The following is an 18,177-nucleotide window of genomic DNA, read 5'->3' as shown; positions in this document are numbered from 1 at the left end:
TTTTATTTATACAGATGTTACAGGTTCTTTGGAGTAAAATATAGACCTATGGTAATCCGGTATGTGTATGATAAAGTATGAGCCTGTTTTTTTTGGATGTGGCCATCTCTATATTTTAGGGATCAATATACTTTTTTTTCAAGGACGGTCCCATAATACATTATCAAATTGTGTCTCCTGATATGGAGCTCCATATGAAGATGAGGTTTTATGCCTCTCTCTTTCCTGTGTACCATTCAGATAATTTCATCTGGTTACTATATTCTTCCTCATTTGCATTCAGAATAGCTGTTCCACATCATAATTATATGATTCCCCACCTATGGTACAAAGCAGACTCATCCATGGAACCTTTCAAAAATGTACATATCTCTAAGCACACCCCAGACATATTGAGTCAGAACCTCCATGTGGGAACCAAGTCATCTTATTTTTAAAAAGCTCCACAGCTGGTTCTGATATGCACTCCTGGTTGAAAGCAACTGTCAGAGCTATGAATTTATTGGCATGAGTTTAAAATCTCAAAAATTACCTCTTTTGCAGTTCTTAAAACTTATGAGATATAGACAGAAAGAGATGAAAAGAACTAGGACTAAGGGACAGTTGGAGGACACAGCTTCTCTCTCCATTAGGAAGCAGAAGTAAAAATAAGAGAGTAGTCTACATTTTGGTTTATGTCAACCATTGTCAACCAGTTGGTTTTAATTTCTTATTTATTTTTTCTTTATTTTTAAAAATGTTTATTTACTTATTTTGAGAGAGAGAGAAAGCACACGCAAACTGGGGAGGGGCCGAGAGAGAGAGAGAGGAGAGAGCGAATCCTATACAGGTTCTGTGCTGTCAGTGTGGAGCCTGAAACGGGGCTTGATCCCATGAACCATGAGATCATGACCTGAGCTGAAGTCAGGAGTCGGACACTTAACTGACTGAGCCACACAGGCACCCCTAATTTCTTATTTAATAATTCTTGGATTAAAATGACAGTACTTATTTATATAAACCCAACACTCAACTTGCCGTAAGAATACATTAGTTCCTAGCATCTAAAAACCTTTTAAATAATTGTTTCAGTATCCCCTTATTCATTTCCAGGCTAAGACATAGTCCTGGATTGTTTTTGTTCCCTTTTGCATACAGAGTAGAATGAAACCTGCTTCTCCTCAAATAGCTCACAGTCTGGTGGGAGAGAGGCAAGTAAACAGAACATTACTATGTATTGTGATATATCCTTTAACTATAATAACAACAACTAGATTTTTGTTGTTCTTATGTATCAGCATTGAGCTAAATGCTTTCAATATATTATTTCTCTCTCACAACCTTATATATGGAAACGACATTTTTAATCCCTGTTTTGCAGATAAGGAAACTGAGGCTAAAAACTAATAATCGGAGGTTCCACAGCAAATATGAGGCAGAGCAATGCTTCAAATTGGAGCAGAGATAGGGAGTAGAAGATATTTAATCAAAGCCAAGCCTTTATTTCTAGGCATTATAGATCTGTAGTCTGCCTGATAAACTATGCAATAGACAGTTTACTAATGTGGGAACCCATTTTCCCTTCTTTGACTTATTTTTCATCTTCATGATGAAACAGTGTTTTCTGCATGGCTGCCCTTAGCTTTTAGAAAGTTCCCCCCCTACCCTCCCTCTCTAACAGTCATTTTGATTCATTGTAGCCGAACATCTTGTTCCCACCATGCACCATGTTTAGACAGTTTATCTGGCAAGGTGCATGGAATAGAATTTTTATTTATAAAATCAAATTTTGTTGTTTTCCTTTCAGTTGCTTCTTCTCTTTTCACTCAGAAAAAGCAAACTGTTTAGGAAGGGATGTTAAGCTCCACTCAGAGGAGGTACAAGACTGCGTGCCATGCTGGGGACAGAGGCTCTCATAGGAATGACACTAATCTGTTTTTTGAGGCTCACTGGAGATCACTGCCCTTTTTCCCTAGGGAAGCTGAGCAGTTTTATCCCTGCAGTGCTTTCAGCAGCATGGAAATATGTGACCTAAAACTTAACACTTCATCATTCCCAGCTTCCTTATTCACATTTAGTATAATTGCTGAATCCCTTCTAACTGCGCACCAGAGGGAATCCTCAAGTGGCTAGAGAGTTGACGCGTCTAAGCTGAGAAGAAAATGCAAGGAAAAATCCCAGCAGTCTTCTTTCTCCTCCCAGTGGCTGCTGCAACTGAGAATGTGCTAATTCTTTGACTTTCAGTGCCCTGTAGCTTTTTGTTTTGCTTATTCATTGGAGAAGGTAAGCTTCACTCTTCTTTCTGGTATGTAGCCTTGCTGCCACGAAAATGTGTAAAATTCTTAGCACATCCTAAATTGCTCTGATATTCTCTGCCACTGTGGAACTTTGGCAAAGTATGACTTGTGCATCTCGGAAACAGAGAAGCAGGGGAGCACTGGAATACTGACTTCTGGGGGTCCTATGTCTTTGCTCTGAGCTACAGGACCTCAGGGGAGAATATATGCTTCAGGGGAGCATATACCAGTACAATTTGAATGAAGAGTGTTGAGTTAATTAAAAACTCAGTTAAATTTGGGAATAATCTTAAAAGTGTGCTTCTATATGTTAATGAATTTTGTTTTAATTTTAAGTATAAAATTATATATTCATTTACACATTATTGAAAATGTAGGGCCAGAGTCTGGAATTCTGGGTCAGTGGTTCTTTTTTAGAACTTTCCCATAATTAAATGCATCAAAGTTCTACCTTCTGTTTTTTTTGTTTTTGTTTTTATTTTGTGTTTTGTTTTCACTAGAGCAAATAAGACACCTGCAAAGCAACGTAAGTTAAAATCTTCTAATGTTTTATTATTTTTCTAGTCTTTTGGAGTAATTGTAACAAACATAACTCCAAAGCATTTTTTTAGTGATTTGCTTTTATTGAGCAAACCTAATATTTAAATTAGGTTTTATCAAAAACAAAACAGAACAAAACAAATGGCTCTTTTCCCACTAATACTTAACTTATTTACATAACATTATAAATCTTATCAGAACAATAATAGAACAGGCATAAATGGTTTGGGGACCCAACACTACTGATGTTTAGTAAGTAACTCAATTGGCAGAGACAGTAGCACACAAATGTATTTAATGCATTTAGTATCCTCTGGGCATACACGCGAGCGCACACACACACACATATACATGCATACATAAACTTATATATTTTAAGTTCATTTATTTTGAGAGAGAGAGAGAGCACACACAAGCAGGGGAAGGGCAGAGAGAGGGAGAGAGATAATCCCAAACAGTCTCTGCACTGTCCGCCTAGAGCCCGATGCAGGGCTCAAACTCATGAACCATAAGATCACGACCTGAGCCAAAATCAGGAGTCTGGCACTTAAACTGAGCCACGCAGGTGTGGCAATCAATATATGTCAAATAAGGAGTGTGTTAAGTTTGTTAAAGGAGAAATCCGTTAAGAATACTTCTACTATAGTTATAATTCTATAAAGTTGATATACATTAAATTTGAAAAAAAAACAAGATTTTCAGATTCTATCGTCTGTATTGGGAAAATGAGAATTGCTGTGATTATCTCAGTACTACCGTCACACTTCTTAAAAGTAAAACCTTTGTAAATGATTGCCTCCGTTAACAGAATGTTTCTTTCTGAAACATCAGGGTGTATATCCTGCTATGCTGGAGGTGTGTCTTTCAGATATCAACGTGCCTGGGACAAATGGGGAGGTTGTTTGGACATAGATTCATGGGGCTGGTTCTCAAATATTTTGACTCTCTGTGCAGCCAGGAAATTTTTTTTTTTCAGCCAGAGCTCCAGTGATCATGATTCAGTGGGCACTTTAAACAACAAGAATTATGTTGTTTTTGTTTGTTTGTTTGTTTTGTTTGTTTTGTTTTTAAATGCTCAGAAGTGTTTTGTCCGTGCAGTACGAGCTAAGGCACAGCATGTTGTCTCCAGGAGCTTCAGGGGCAGGAGGATACCAGAGAAGTAAGCCCTCTTCGGAGCTGGGCATACAGGCTCCCTTTTGGCCTGGGTGCTGCGCTTCAGACCCTAGCCCCAGAAGAGCCAAGGCTGTGTTGAAGAGGTTGATGCGAGTGGAGCTGACTGTGATGAGTGTTGATTTCAGGCCCAGGCTCTGGAGCAGTTTTACCTGCATCTCTGGCCCAGCCACAACAAGGTCCCTGATGGTGCCAGGGCCCAGGGCCATTGTAATCTGCTTGAACTTCACCTCGATTCAGCTGTCTGCTGGGCCTTGCTCACCTCCAGCTCCAGCTGGGCCCAGGGACAGACCAGTTCTAGCTCTCGCACTTCCTGTACCCACTGGAGCTCCACCTTCATCTCAATGGCAAAAGCCTCTCCTTTCAACTTGGCCTGCAGCACAGTGCCTTCTTCCTGGATGTGCAGGGTCTCTGCATGGGGCTCAGCCCTCGCCTTGGTAGTTCCACTGCTCTCCACAACAGTGCTCAGAGCCTCCACTCCAAGAATTATGTTTAATTACTTCTCTGAATGTCATTATTAAATGCTATAGTGTTTTCCTCCCTCCTTCCCTCCCTTCTTCAAACTTCAATAAAGCATATGGAGTACTGGGTGTATGCTAACACTCTGTAGTCTTTGAGGCTTCACAGATACAGCACAGCTTCTGTCCTCAAGGAGCACAGCTTCTGTCCTCAAGGAGCTCACGGTTTGGTCAGTAAGACAAACATGCAGTTCAAGAATTACATTAAACTTCAAGCGTTGCCAAAGAATACTTTTTGAGGATTCGAAAACTGAATATCCTAATCTAGAATGTCAGTAGTTTCACATCACCAACATTGAGAGTTGGCTTTCCTTGGGGGACCACTTCTTTTTTTTCACCCACAAAGAAACTATTTTTGAACATTTAACAACCGTGACTGGAATTGCCCTAACGAAAATAAGAGCCATGTTAAGATTCAGGTGCAAAGCAGCCAGCTAGGCTCACTCACTAGCTCTTACATGTCAACCTTCTGCCTCAAAACCCAAATCCATAACGAGAGAGCATTTAAATGATTCCCGTCCTGGGTTTACAGGTTTGCTTATTAACATTTAAAAATGAAAATGTTAAAGCTAGAAAAGTCAAAGGTCTAGTAGTAATATGTTTAAGTTATTATCTGAGTATAATTTGACTCCTGAAAAATAATAACAGCAACAACAACAAAAACAATAATAATATTGTTAAATATCTTGTCCAAGAATATCCTGATAGTATTCATTGAAAACGTTTGAATTATGTTCAAAATGCTCCATTAGCTAATATTTTAGAAACATTTCCAAAAGCAGTCTGTGACTGAGAAGTGTTTACTGGTGAAACCTATTAACCAGATGCATTTAATCTGAAATCATCTGACCTATACAGATTTTAATATCAGCCTTTACTGTAATAAGAATTAGACATAAGGCTCAATGGAGAGAAATGTAGCAGAAAAGTATTGAGTCACTAATTGGAAAAAAGTGTGAAAAATGTCTTTCCCTTTAAAGAAAGTTTTATTATTATTTAGAATATAGTTAACACTGAACATGATAAGAGGTTTTGTCTGAAGTAACCGCTGCATCTCTATCTTCTTTTGTAGGGGTTTGGAAATCCCTCTGGTGAATACTGGCTGGGGAATGAGTTTATTTTTGCCATAACCAGTCAGAGGCAGTACACACTAAGAATCGAGCTAATGGACTGGGAAGGAAACCGAGCCTATTCACAATACGACCGATTCCACATAGGAAATGAAAAGCAAAACTACAGGTAAGTCCTCCTTCGACTTAGGGCCCAACTTTCCTGGGCCTTGCCACTGACTAGTTTCAGGGGAAAGATGTGAAAGACAGAGTGATGAGAGCCATCCTTCAGAATGAGAATTAGGTCGTCTAGGCCTTTGGTAGGGATACAAAAATCTCAGTAAAGGCTTCTTAAAAGCTTTAAATTTGAATTTTCACAGACTATTTTGATGTTGGCTCAGATACTAGAGGATGAAGAATTAAGTCAAGCACAGTAGTATTGTTGTTGTGGTTTTTATTGCTGTTATTGTGGTGAAATAGGTGCAGTGAATTCATACCTATGAAACTGATGGCAGAGAATTGACTCAAACTCAGTGGCTTGGAATAAGTACTCCTTTCTATGATTTTTCTACTTACATTTTATTCACCTTTCTTAAATTGTTATTTTTTCACATTATTTTGAAAGTGACAAAGAGGAGGTATAAGTTTATGTTTTTATATGACTTATGTAAAAGATAAGGTGAGGCATAATTTAGAATTTTTTGGAAAATAATGTAAAGGCAAGAATAAATTCAAATAATGGCATCAGTGTACACAATACATCATTGTAGGTGTACAAATTGACAAATTCTACACTTTCTTGTTAACATCCTGATTTTTTTTTTCAGCAGCTTGTACACTGTCCAAAAAAAAAAAAAATTAAAAGATGGCTAAGCAAGTAATGCAGGATGATAAATTCATTCCCCAAACCCTTATTGTGTTACTTCTATGTTATAGGAACCCTACCAGGCACTGGTAATTTTTCAGTCGGTGATAAGGTCTCTAGTCTCCTAGACCTCACAGTCCAGCTTTGTAACTAGCTAGGTCACTAAATAACTGGCTGGCATTCCTTGACAACAGGGAACATATTTCCATTACTTTTATATCACTACCTATTAATGCAATACTTGGCACATATAAATCCTTAATAATTGCGTGTGACAGTTTCATAATCAGCAAATTAGTGTTGCAGTGATTTTTAACTCTCCATATTGTAGCTACTCTTCCTCAGTCTTGGAAACGTGATTGTGTGCATTAAAGGGTTGGCACATAGCTTCAAGCAAAATGCAGTGATAGCAACTAAAGCCTTCTGCTGTTTTTCCAACCTGTGTGGCCCTCTTATAGTTCCACGCTTTCTGCTGCTTGTGTCTTTTTGAGGCATGCTGTTCTCTAAGGGTTTGAATCCACAACATTTTCATGAACATATCTCATTTTATTTTAATGGATTATGTAGGGGATTGGATCCTTAGAGACATAAGGATCATTTTTTTAAACAAACAGTGATGATGTCACAACAGTGGGATAAGAAATAGATCTAAAGAGTTTTCATCATCTCATGGGAGGGTAGTGAGGGTGTACCTAATGACAACTCAAGAAACCAAAGAAGAGACATTTATAAAATGCAATGGAGTGTAAGAAGATGTGTTTCCAAGGAGGTCAATATTTGGGGAGTTTTATAACAAGAGAAACCACTGTAAAACATCAGGGGTACTCTTATGTAAATGTTTTGACCTGAAACTTGAAACTATATGGAACTTGGCTAATGTCAGACAGCTTGACAATAGGACTAGCAAATAATTAGTCTAGTCTTTTTCTAGGCTCCTGAAGAATTTGCTTTGGTTCCTTTCCAAAATGTCTCTCAGTTCTTTGTAGGTGTGTGTGTGTGTGTGTGTGTGTGTGTGTGTGTTTGCATGCATACACATGTGCTTGTGAGGCTGGGGTGGTGTTAAGACAAAGAGTGCATGGACAGGTTTAGGAAGATTGTCAGAAACCAAAGTAGGCTTCAGGGTGCATGGTATGAATGTCATTCTGGCATCTGTGTGAGGAAGGAGCACTTACTTCCTCTTAGAATGCCCCACTGCCCTCATTGATCATTTCCTGTCCCTACGATGTATGATTCTGATCTTCACCCATATGACGGAGATTTATGATTGAAAAGCAAGTCTTCCCAGATAGAGTAAGGCATGCACTCTGGGATCCCCATTTTTCTTTCTTGAGAGAATTGTGAACCTTGATAGGCACGCTGCTGTAGTAAAGTTGGTGGCTCTGGCCCTCTCTCTCGGCAGGACCCAGCAGAAAATAATTCTGTAACCATCACCTTCTCATGCAGTTGAGTATAAGATTCATATTGGCATCAAATGGGAAATTAGAATTCATTAAAACATAATGCCTTTTCTGGTGAAAGCTTGCTTAAAATAAGCACACTATGAAATGGTCCTATTTACTCTTTCGAAGAAAATCAGACAGAAGCCTGAAAAGGGAGTACACCCTTGTGACTCCCCTCCCCACCTGTGTCATCACTCACTCAAGTCCAATAACACCAGGTGTGCCTGAAGTTAGAGCCCAGAAGTCCGACTTTGCCTCTGCTTCTCATCCACTTATTTCTCTTTCTTCTGAATTAAGAAGGAATTTTTTAATTTCAGTGATAATTCATTAAAAGGATTAACACTAACATTTGTGTAGTGTTTTATAATTTATGAAATGGTTTTTAACACTTTAAGCATTCAGTCTTCACACTGAAGTTTTGAGGTAGGTATTACTAGACACATTTTAAATATGAAGGAAATGAGGCTTTGGTCAACTGACCTGCTCAAACTCAAGTAAATATCAACTAAAAACAGAACTATGGAATTCATATTAGGATTTTGGTTTCTTTTTTTTAAATTTTTCAATATTTTTTCCTCCTCCAAATTAAATTCAGATGATTTTTTGAGATTTTTTTTTTTTTAAGTATTCTATCTTAACAAATTTTATTTTGGAAACTTATAATAGCTGTGGTCATAATGTATAAATCTAAGTTTAAAATTTTTTTCTCATGCTCTGGACACAAACTGATAAAAGTAAGTGTTGTTGAATGGATACATAAGCTTACAAATGTACATAGAATACACACACTTTCCTTTTATTCTCTAAGGAAACTCCAAATGATTTTCTCAGATAGAAAATAAAATCTATGGAACCCAGGAGAATATATATAAGGAAAAAATAATGTGAGAGTGTCATGATAAACATATCATGTAAAATAACACACAATTAGTGTGAAATTATTAAATACTTCCTCTAGAGAGGTAGTATTATTATTCAGGTCCTCATCATCTAACACCCAAACTATTGTACAGCTTTCCTGCCTCCAATCTTGATGCTCTCAAATATATCATCCACACTATTATTGGGATGGTTTTTCTAAAAGATAATCTGACTTTGGTTTCTGCCCTCCTTCATATATTTCATCAATGTTCAAGTATCTACAGATTAAAGTCTGTCAGTAATATACTTTCCCAACAACTATCAGCTTTCACTAATACACTCTCCCAAAAACCTCACCTGACCAGATACTCCTCATTATGATTATGTTCCAGAAACTACTTGCAATTTCCCTAAACCTTCTGTGTCTCTGGTTATGTTATATTGGCACCCACACATATAAACTTGACTTAGATACATCTTATAAACCCGTAAGATTCTCCTTTATATCAGGAAGTTTTCCCCAATACATGTTATGGTATGTGTTGTGATGAACTCACTCCTAGCCTCCCTTCAGAACTATAGTGCTCCTTCTCTCACCTTCCAGGAATGTTGCTGGTTTACAGCCTGTAGCCAGGGTCCCCTTCCTGAGCATTGCCTGTGGCTGAAGAAAGTCACATCACCCGAGGTCACTGTCCTGCAGACAGATTGCATCCAATGACAGGAGTATATAAAGGACCCCTTGCCCCAGTTGGGGACAATTCTGAAGGGCCATCCCAGGTTCAGAATTCCACTTGGGATTAGCCAAACCCTCTACTGTAACTGTGTGTGAATTCATCCTCTCTCTGTTCAGTATTGCTTTCTTCATTCTTCCATGGGGATTGATCCTGAGAGCCCTCCTTTATAAATCTCCCTACACTGATCTCCTCAAGAAATGCATCATCTTCACATAGGCCAGTTTGGATGTTTTGTGCTCCCATAGATCCCTAATGGGTCTGTGACGAACTATCCAGTATCCACATTCTATTATAAGTCATTAACAAGTATTTATTAAATAACTGTGCTTATTTCCCTTTTCTACTATTTCTAAGCTTCTTGAGAATAGGAACCATTTTCATCAAAATTCAAGATAATATATCTAAGTTAGCAAAAATGTTAAGTGATAGTTAATAACTAATATTTGGTGAGCAGATACTATGCATCAGACACCTTGTTTTCACTTGAAAAAATAGGCATGGTACACGGTCACAGGTACTGAGATGAGTAGAAGTTATTTGAGGTTCATTATCATAAGTGTGCACCGTATGGCCATCCCTCAATAAAAGGAAATACAGAAGTCAATTTCTAGAACTAAATACACTCAAAGCACATATTCTAACAGACAAAATTTGTTTCTTCTGATCCTATTTCTGTCTTTAATAATTTGAATGTTCATGAGCATTATCTTATCTCTTATTCTCAATTTTCTGTCCTATAAATTAAGTGTTTGTAAAGTTGCAGCTGAAAAATTATTTTCTAGAATGGAATTACTTTTCTGTATATATTTCTTTTTTATTTTATGCCCCTTTATTTCTTTGATAAATTTGGTCTCTCTAATAAATACTTCAGTAAGAGGAAATATCAAATTGCTGGAAACATCAGTTTAGGGCTTACAGTGACCTTTTAGTTCTCATGAAAACTTTGATGGCCCTAATACTTGGAGTTTAAAAAGCAAATACACAACTACCCCCACCACAACAAATGCTTTAAAAATAACAGATTAATTGGGGCACCTGGGTGGCTCAGTTGGTTAAGCGTCCGACTTCAGCTCAGGTTATGATCTCACAGTTTGTGAGTTCGAGCCCCACGTCGAGCTCTGTGCTGACAGCTCAGAGCCTGGAACCTGCTTCAGATTTTGTGTCTCCCTCTCTCTCTGCCCCTCCCCTGCTCATGCTCTGCCTCTCTCTGTCTCTCAATAATAAATAAACATTAAAAAAAATTTAAATAACAGATTAATTGTGGGTGTGGCAAGATACTGTGATCTATTGGAAAGTGTTTTGGAATAGGAATCAGAAGATGTGGAAGCTATTAAATAGTGAAGTCTGGCTTCCATGTCCATAAAACCAAGTTGGTTGTATCCATGTTCAGAAAACAGAGCTATGATAAGCACTGTGGAAATAAGAGCTTTGTTATACAGATTACACCTTGCACAACTGTGAGATGAACTGGGATAGTGAAGGTCTGAAAGGTGAAGGTCCCAGCATAGCAGTGGACCAGCTGGAGCTTGCAGGGAAATCCAAGAAAACAAGCATGTCCAGCCACCAGAGGAGGACCACAAAGGGGGAGATCTAAGGAACTATGTCACTTCAGGGTAGCTATGCTACCAATCAAGCATCCGTTGACAGGTCTGGGACTCTTGACAGCATGGGAAGGCAGGCTGGATGCAGAGTGGAAAAGGACAAGCTGGGAACTGACAGGCATCTCTTCTATATTGACTGATGGTCAGATGCAGGCCTCTGCTTCCTCCCACCTTCCAAATCTCACACCAAGTCCTCTTTTGGCGAACAAGGAGGGATATCCTGGGAAACATAGTTCCCAGATTAACCAAGTTGACAGTAGTTTAATCTAGCTATATAACGTAGGCAATTTACATGTTACTTTAATACCTCAGTTCTGTCATCTTTAAGTGGGAATAATGCCCTCTCTCCTATCATCCTCACCATTTTTTATGGAGATCCAATCAAAAAGAGTATGCAAACATACTTTGTATTGGACAAATTTAAATGCCATGCAACTATAAAAAAATTTACATATTTTTATTTCAATTTGCATCACACCCAAGAAATTTATTACTGGTTTTGATAAGAAAATTAATTATATTCTGTATTGAAATCCATATTCCACTGTCCCAGAAATGTTTTACTGATTGGAATTTTTGTCTATTTGTTAATTTGGCTTCAAGACCCAGTCCAGGTTCACTCATTTCATCTGTGATCTCTTCAGTCAACTTTTACTTAGAATAGTCTACCACATACCTACCATAAATATTTTTAAAGAATCCCAGTCAATGTTCCTCAGAAATGTCTCTTTCTGGATTCACCTTATTATTTCTTCCTGATGAGATTCAAATTAAATCTTTTTGGTGAGAATGCTGTATAAACAATATTATGTACTTCCCATTTTATCACATCCAAAGGTACAAAGAGTTAATTTGTCCCATTATTGGTTTGGCTAAGTTTAATTCACTTAAGGTTTTGTTTTCATTTTTGCAATGGAATATGTAATCTCTTAAAGAAAATTCTTACAAAATACAATGTATAAAACCCATAAAGCTTATCCGTTTTGGTTAAAGTGTGGGGACCTACTACAATATCCTTTTGGCCCTTTCATTGCTAGTACCTCAGATGTTTGTAAAGCATAGTTTAAAAAGTGTTGTATTATATTATTATAGCTAAAAAAGTAAAGATTTACCAATTGGAGAAAATTTAGTTGTGCTACTTTAATGTAGACGAAGAAAAAGAAAATTACATGAAAAAATTTCAGCGTTGTTAGAAAGGCACAGTTTATTGAACATGTTTTATTACACAAGTGATTTTGCATGTTAATTTTTTTTCTACTCTTGGTTACACTTTGTTCCCTAAAGTTAATTCTTTTATCTTACCATGGTATTAACTGGATTATTAAATCCTTTATCACAGATAGTATAATGATAAGCTTAAAGGTAACCCCTCTTTGAACCAACAGAAAATCTCTATTAGTAAAGTATGAATGATAATGTTTAACCATTTACAATGTTCATCTTATAATTACAATCTTACTATAATATTGATGCTCAGTTTAAGAATATTCTCCATATTTTATTATCTCCATGTAATTTGTTGGGGATGAATGATACCTTCAGGGTGAAACTATTTCTGTGTTAAAGCCTTGTTCTGAAGAGATTCCACATGAAGAGATGAATGGAATGTTTGGGGAAAGAATTGTCAAAAAAACCCTTAAAAATAATTTAGCCATTAAATATCTTTCTGCACAAAATTTACTTTTGGCCAACATCTTCATTGGGGAAGAGTTTGATGTAATGGGTAAAGCCTTGTATTGGGAATTAAGAGCCATGAATTCTAGCCTTGGATCTGTAGTTATTTTCTGAATGACCTTGGACAAGTTACTTCACTTTTCCAAGTCTCAGGTCCTCAGAAGTAAAATAAGAAGGTAAGAATGAAACCTTTCCAATTCCAAAATCTTATTTTTTTTTATCATTAAAATACTCCCATGTCATGTATGTATTTCAAGGACAAATTAGTGTAGAGTGAAAAGAATTCTCTAGAGCCTCCCACATAAATTTAAGCCCTGCATTTTTGTAGGTATTGCAAAACTTGTTTTACTCTCTGTAGTGAAATGTTTTTCATTTCTCTGATCCTCTGGGCTATACAGTCCTGGCTAGAACCAGTAGCAGATGTGTTGAAATACCAAGAAGAAAGTTATTTTTTACAGCACTTCTGGACTGATCAAGGTAGAAAAAAAAATAGGGAATCCTCTGGCTGTTTCTACCCTCTTGAATTTTTAGCCTAGATTGCAAACTCAAGGCTTTAAGTCATTTTATTTGTATTTCCAAATAATGTCTCCAATGTGGGAGTTATCTTACTATATTTAGACTACAATTTTTGTTATAGTTCCTTCCTGAAACAGAGAAAAAAATGTTTTATTCAACAAAATTTGTATTTTATACTCTGACCGAGACAAAATATTCAAAAGGAGAAAAGAATGATCTTACAAAGTCACTTTGTACCTCTCCACGTCTTCTAATGGTCAGGAAAATCCCTTGATTTTATTAAAGTAGATTAATGCCAGTTTCTAGAGTCCTGGATTTTTCTAAGCTGACAAAACAAATGTCCCAGTCCTGTTAGGTTTAAGATTCCCAGAGGATTCCTGCTCTAGAAAAACTAATGCTGGGATTCGGACAATTGCTATTCTAGAAACTTCTAGGTTGGTGAGAGTTGTTAGAAGCAGCTAGCTCTGCCTCAAGGAAATAGTCTAGAGAGATGTCCTGTGATCCCACTCCTGGGAGTCCTCCTAGTGCTGTCCACTACTGAAAAAATAAAAGCTCTGTTTTCAAGGAATAAAATATTTGTTATGTTCTAGTATGTGCTATCCTAGGATAAAATATCCACAGGGATTTCAGCAGTCAGATATGTATGTGTGTTTACACATGTGCCTACACATGTGTGATGAGGATAGGGGAAGGAGCAGATAATAGACAAACAGGCAGTTACAATAGCATGAACACAGTGAGTTCACCGATAAAGACAAGTATGGCATGAATAGGGGGATCTAACCAATTTGGGAAGCTGAGGAGACTTCCACAGGGTAGCCTAAGTTGACATACAAATGGCAAATTGGAATTAGCTAGAAAAATAGTCAAAATTGGAGATAGAAGAGGGAATAGCATATGTTAAGCCTCATAAATAAGACCTGGTATGTCTTGCTAGGCCTATGGTTAGATTGATGTAAATGGTTAGCTTTTGCCTAAGCATGGAGTATAAGGGGACAGGAACAAAGCATAATGCTAAGAGCAAAGAGGACAGCCACACAACTCGTAATATGGAAGAGATTTAGGACTGGCAGCTAGTGATAGCTTCTGAGGGCAGCTCATTTGAAATGGTCTTTCATATTTCAGTCAATTTTTTTTTCACTCAGTGTTTTGATCAATTTCATTCAATAAATATGAACAACAACAATATGCAAGGCATTATGAGTGAAACAAAACCCACAGAACTCAACCCCTATTCTTTAAGAGCTTCAAAACTCTGTGGCTGACTTGATTTTCGTTATCCTTCAAGCCTCAGCTTGATCTGAAGAGTTATGCTTCCTGCATTGGATAAGAACCCCTTTCTTTCTGCTGTCACTGTGCTCTGTGCATATCTTTATCAGACTCCTTATTACACTGGATTGTAATTGACTATTATTTGGCTCTTCCGTAGATTGCCCCCTCTAGGAGTGCAGGGATCTCTCCACAAGGTTTGACATGTGACTGGAAAGGAAGCGCTGTCTAATAAATATATGAAAGACATATCAACAAGGATTTTTGGTTGTTGTTCATTCAACAGACAGCTGGCTACTATTTGGCATTTATTGATCTAGATGCTGGAAATCAAGAAGATCAACAAGTCAAAATTCCTGCCCTCAGACGTTTATGGTTTAGAGTGACGGCATATGCCAATTTCCATGTAAGACTTTCATAAAGTGCTATGTCCTTTAGGTTTTGGTTTGTTGCTTGGATGAGATTCATTTCCCTCCTCTATTCAACTCTAGGCTCTTCTGTTTTGTTTTGTTTTGTTTTGTTTTCTTTACCTGTAAATGATATGCAAGAATTTCTGTATTGTATGATGCCAAGCAAATGAAATACGATATTAACAAAATAGAAAGACAACGTACCTTGTTTTGTAGGCCAACTGATCTTGAAAAAGGATACTGTGTTGTTGACACTGATAGGTAGTTTTTTTGGCTACAAGAACTAGGTTCTCTGCCTACAATTTTGATAACTGCCACTAGGTGACAGTAAACATTGATTTTATAGAATTCATCATGGATGAATAACTGAGAGCTTAATGAAAATTACAAGATTTAGTTAATTATACTTTTTGAGTAGAAACTTCAAAATTGTGACAATGAAAGTATAAAATATTTATTACTCTGTAACTTATAATTTTTTTCTCTCTAGATGATTTATTTCTTTTCTAAGAGTCTTTACCCATTTCAATCATAAACATCGTAAAAGCATTATAAATAATTATGCCCAAGTATCAATAAATATCAACATTAAATGCATCAACTACAAATCTTGTTTAATAGTAGCATCATAACATTCAGCTTTAATATTAAATAAAGTATCCAGCTAAATATTTAAAATATCTGCAAAGTGCTTAGATATGTCTCTTGGTGCTAACAAAACAAAGGCCAGGGTTTATGCTGATATGCTTATTCTCTATTGAAAGAATCAAAAGTACTATTTTATTACCTGGCTCAGTTAGAAATTCAACTAAATAGCTGCATAAAGATTTTAGTTTTATTCATATTTAGGCTTCAACTTCCTTTCCCTCACATACCCTTCCTAATCAATTGTAGAGAGAACTTTCTAAGTCTGATCATTATATACAAATTTGAAGGTCACATCATTGTTATAGGAAAAGAACTATTTCAATGAACTCTGCTTTAAAAATAATAGATGTGATTAAAGATCAAATGAATAGTTGGTACCTATTTATAATCTGATTCTTAAAGTACACCTTGTGTTCCTAGCAGAAGAATTACATCTGAATGGTGTATGTTTCTTTGACATCTTCTAATCCAGAAGATACTCTAATTATGAGAAACATCAAGTCAATATTTCCTTTAAAAAACAATAATTTCAAAGATGCAGTTGTCTAATATACATTATTATTCTGTTCATTTCTTAACTGAGTATAATTTTGCTTTAATCTGTATAACTTCACTAAAACTACTCTCTTAAAAGTTACTATAATTATTTTGAAATCAGAGCCTGCGTTCATTTATTTGCCGAGCCAGCTAGTCATCAAAAATTTATCATGTTGCTAATATTTCCCTGATACTATTTAGTTGTTTCCAAACTTGAGTGTGCATATAGTCAACTAGGGTGTTTGTTTAAAGTGTAGATTTCTGGGTTCCATATCCAGAGATTCTGATCTTGATATAAGGCCTAGATCTGTCAGTGTTACCAAATCCACCCAGGTGATGTTGATGCAGAACTAAAACTTTAATGACTCTAAGAGGAGACACCATCCTTGCTGGTCTTGTGGTGCTGATAGTTTAGAAGATAGAAGAAAACATGATATAGCTGGCTTCAAACAAAAGTTGCAGCTGCAGTATGTTGTAGCATGTCTTTATTTTTTTAATCAAAGAATCATGGACCTTTTAAAAAAAATGATGGCACTATGGATCTTCTCCCCCAGAATAACTGAAAAAACTGAATTTTGTTTATATTTCTGTGTGATTCAACTCCACACTCAAAGTCCATGGGTAAGAACACTTGGAATTAGACTCTAGTTGGGCAATAAAGAAAAGTGGTCTATTCAGCTGGGGTTGAGGATGGATGAGATACATTGGAGGAGATTAAAGGGTACCAGGAAAGGCTTCACAGAGGAAATCCTTGGGGATTTGTGAAATGTGAGTAGGTGTTCAAGGAGAAAGTATGGAGGATGAAGGCAGAAGGAGAAAAGGTCATAAGATTCCAGCCAAAGAGGCAACGTGGACAAAGACCCAGAGATGGGAGAGAGCCTGCACCAGTTAGAAATAGCAAGTATCTCATATGTGGGAGTTCACTGTGCTACAGAAAACAGAAGGCCATGTTCCATGATAAGGAGTTTGGATACTATCTTATACTAATTTTGAAGAGAAATAAGCACACTGATGATTTTGGTCAACAGAAGAATCTGCTTATGCACACTGGAGCCTTATTTGTAGAACTTATAGCAACACATTATCCAAGTACAACAAGAGAAAGTATTTCCTCTTTGCAAAGAAACCTCAGACAATGCCTCTCAATGGTTTTCAGCATTCTACTCACCCTTTCCCCTCTGTCTTCCCCTAGGGGATGCTGGAAAGAAAGTTTGTTGCTGCTCTTTAAACAGACATTAAAATGAGAACAAACCTACCTCCCTTGAACTTGCTTATGCTAAAAAATCACCAATTTCAATCACAAATTTTACAAGGTCTTGACTTAATTTGGGGGGAAAAAAAGCAAACCCATAAACCTCTTTTAGATGGCCATGGTCTTTTGGGCACAAGAAGGGTGTCCAGTCAGTGATCCACTCATGGGGAGCTGACTCTGTCAGCCACACATGACCCCAGGGGAATTGAAGTATGTTTAAGGGACTGTTTGTTATTTTTTAGAGAGGTCTTAGTGCCATATAATTCATTTGGCACTCATTTTTTTCTACATATTCTTAGAAAAGGGGAGGAATACTGGAAGAACTTCGCTGTATTTAGAACTAAAACTAGAGAATGAGTACAGTGTGTATTTATGAACTTTGGAAAGTATAGTTTTCATGGTCACAGACTTCATGAAAATTATCTTTACATGTACAGAATAGAGTGTACTCTCTCAGCACTATGAAGAGGCACAGAAATAACAGTGTGCGAGTTCTCTATTTTCCGTAATTATAGGAAGAATTTTTCCTGAGTTTTGAACACAGGCAACCTTCATGCCATTGAGAAACTTTGAAAACTGTATTTTACTGGACTTTGGAACCGGGATAGCTGGTAACAGTGTTTCCAGTGTGAAGACCTTGAGGAGATTTGGGTGGCTGATAAACTCATTTTTACAGAGTTCTACATTATATTAATATTTGCAAATCAAGGGAGAGACATTAAAATGTATGCTGTGAAAACAAATAGGTGGAAACTTACCATGCAATTTATGCATGTATAATGAAAACCAATCAGAAACAGAGAACAAATAAAACTGGA

General features: G+C 36.9%; 1 protein-coding gene across 7 annotated transcripts in view; it reads left to right on the top strand.

The window, feature by feature from the left end:
- Positions 1-18,177, top strand: part of ANGPT1 (angiopoietin 1) — a 363,665-nt gene that overhangs the window by 320,897 nt on the left and 24,591 nt on the right. For all 7 annotated transcript variants that reach the window (XM_053896598.1, XM_053896597.1, XM_053896599.1 and 4 more), the window contains one exon: positions 5,577-5,743. In XM_053896598.1, coding sequence (XP_053752573.1) covers positions 5,577-5,743 — 167 coding nt within the window. The remainder of the gene's footprint in view (positions 1-5,576; positions 5,744-18,177) is intronic.

This window comes from Panthera pardus, unplaced genomic scaffold (assembly GCF_024362965.1).
Source record: "Panthera pardus isolate Hobbes unplaced genomic scaffold, ASM2436296v1 HiC_scaffold_7, whole genome shotgun sequence".
NCBI lineage: Eukaryota > Metazoa > Chordata > Mammalia > Carnivora > Felidae > Panthera > Panthera pardus.
The sequence above is the reverse complement of the archived record's forward strand: the minus strand, read 5'-3'. Positions and strand labels throughout refer to the sequence as shown.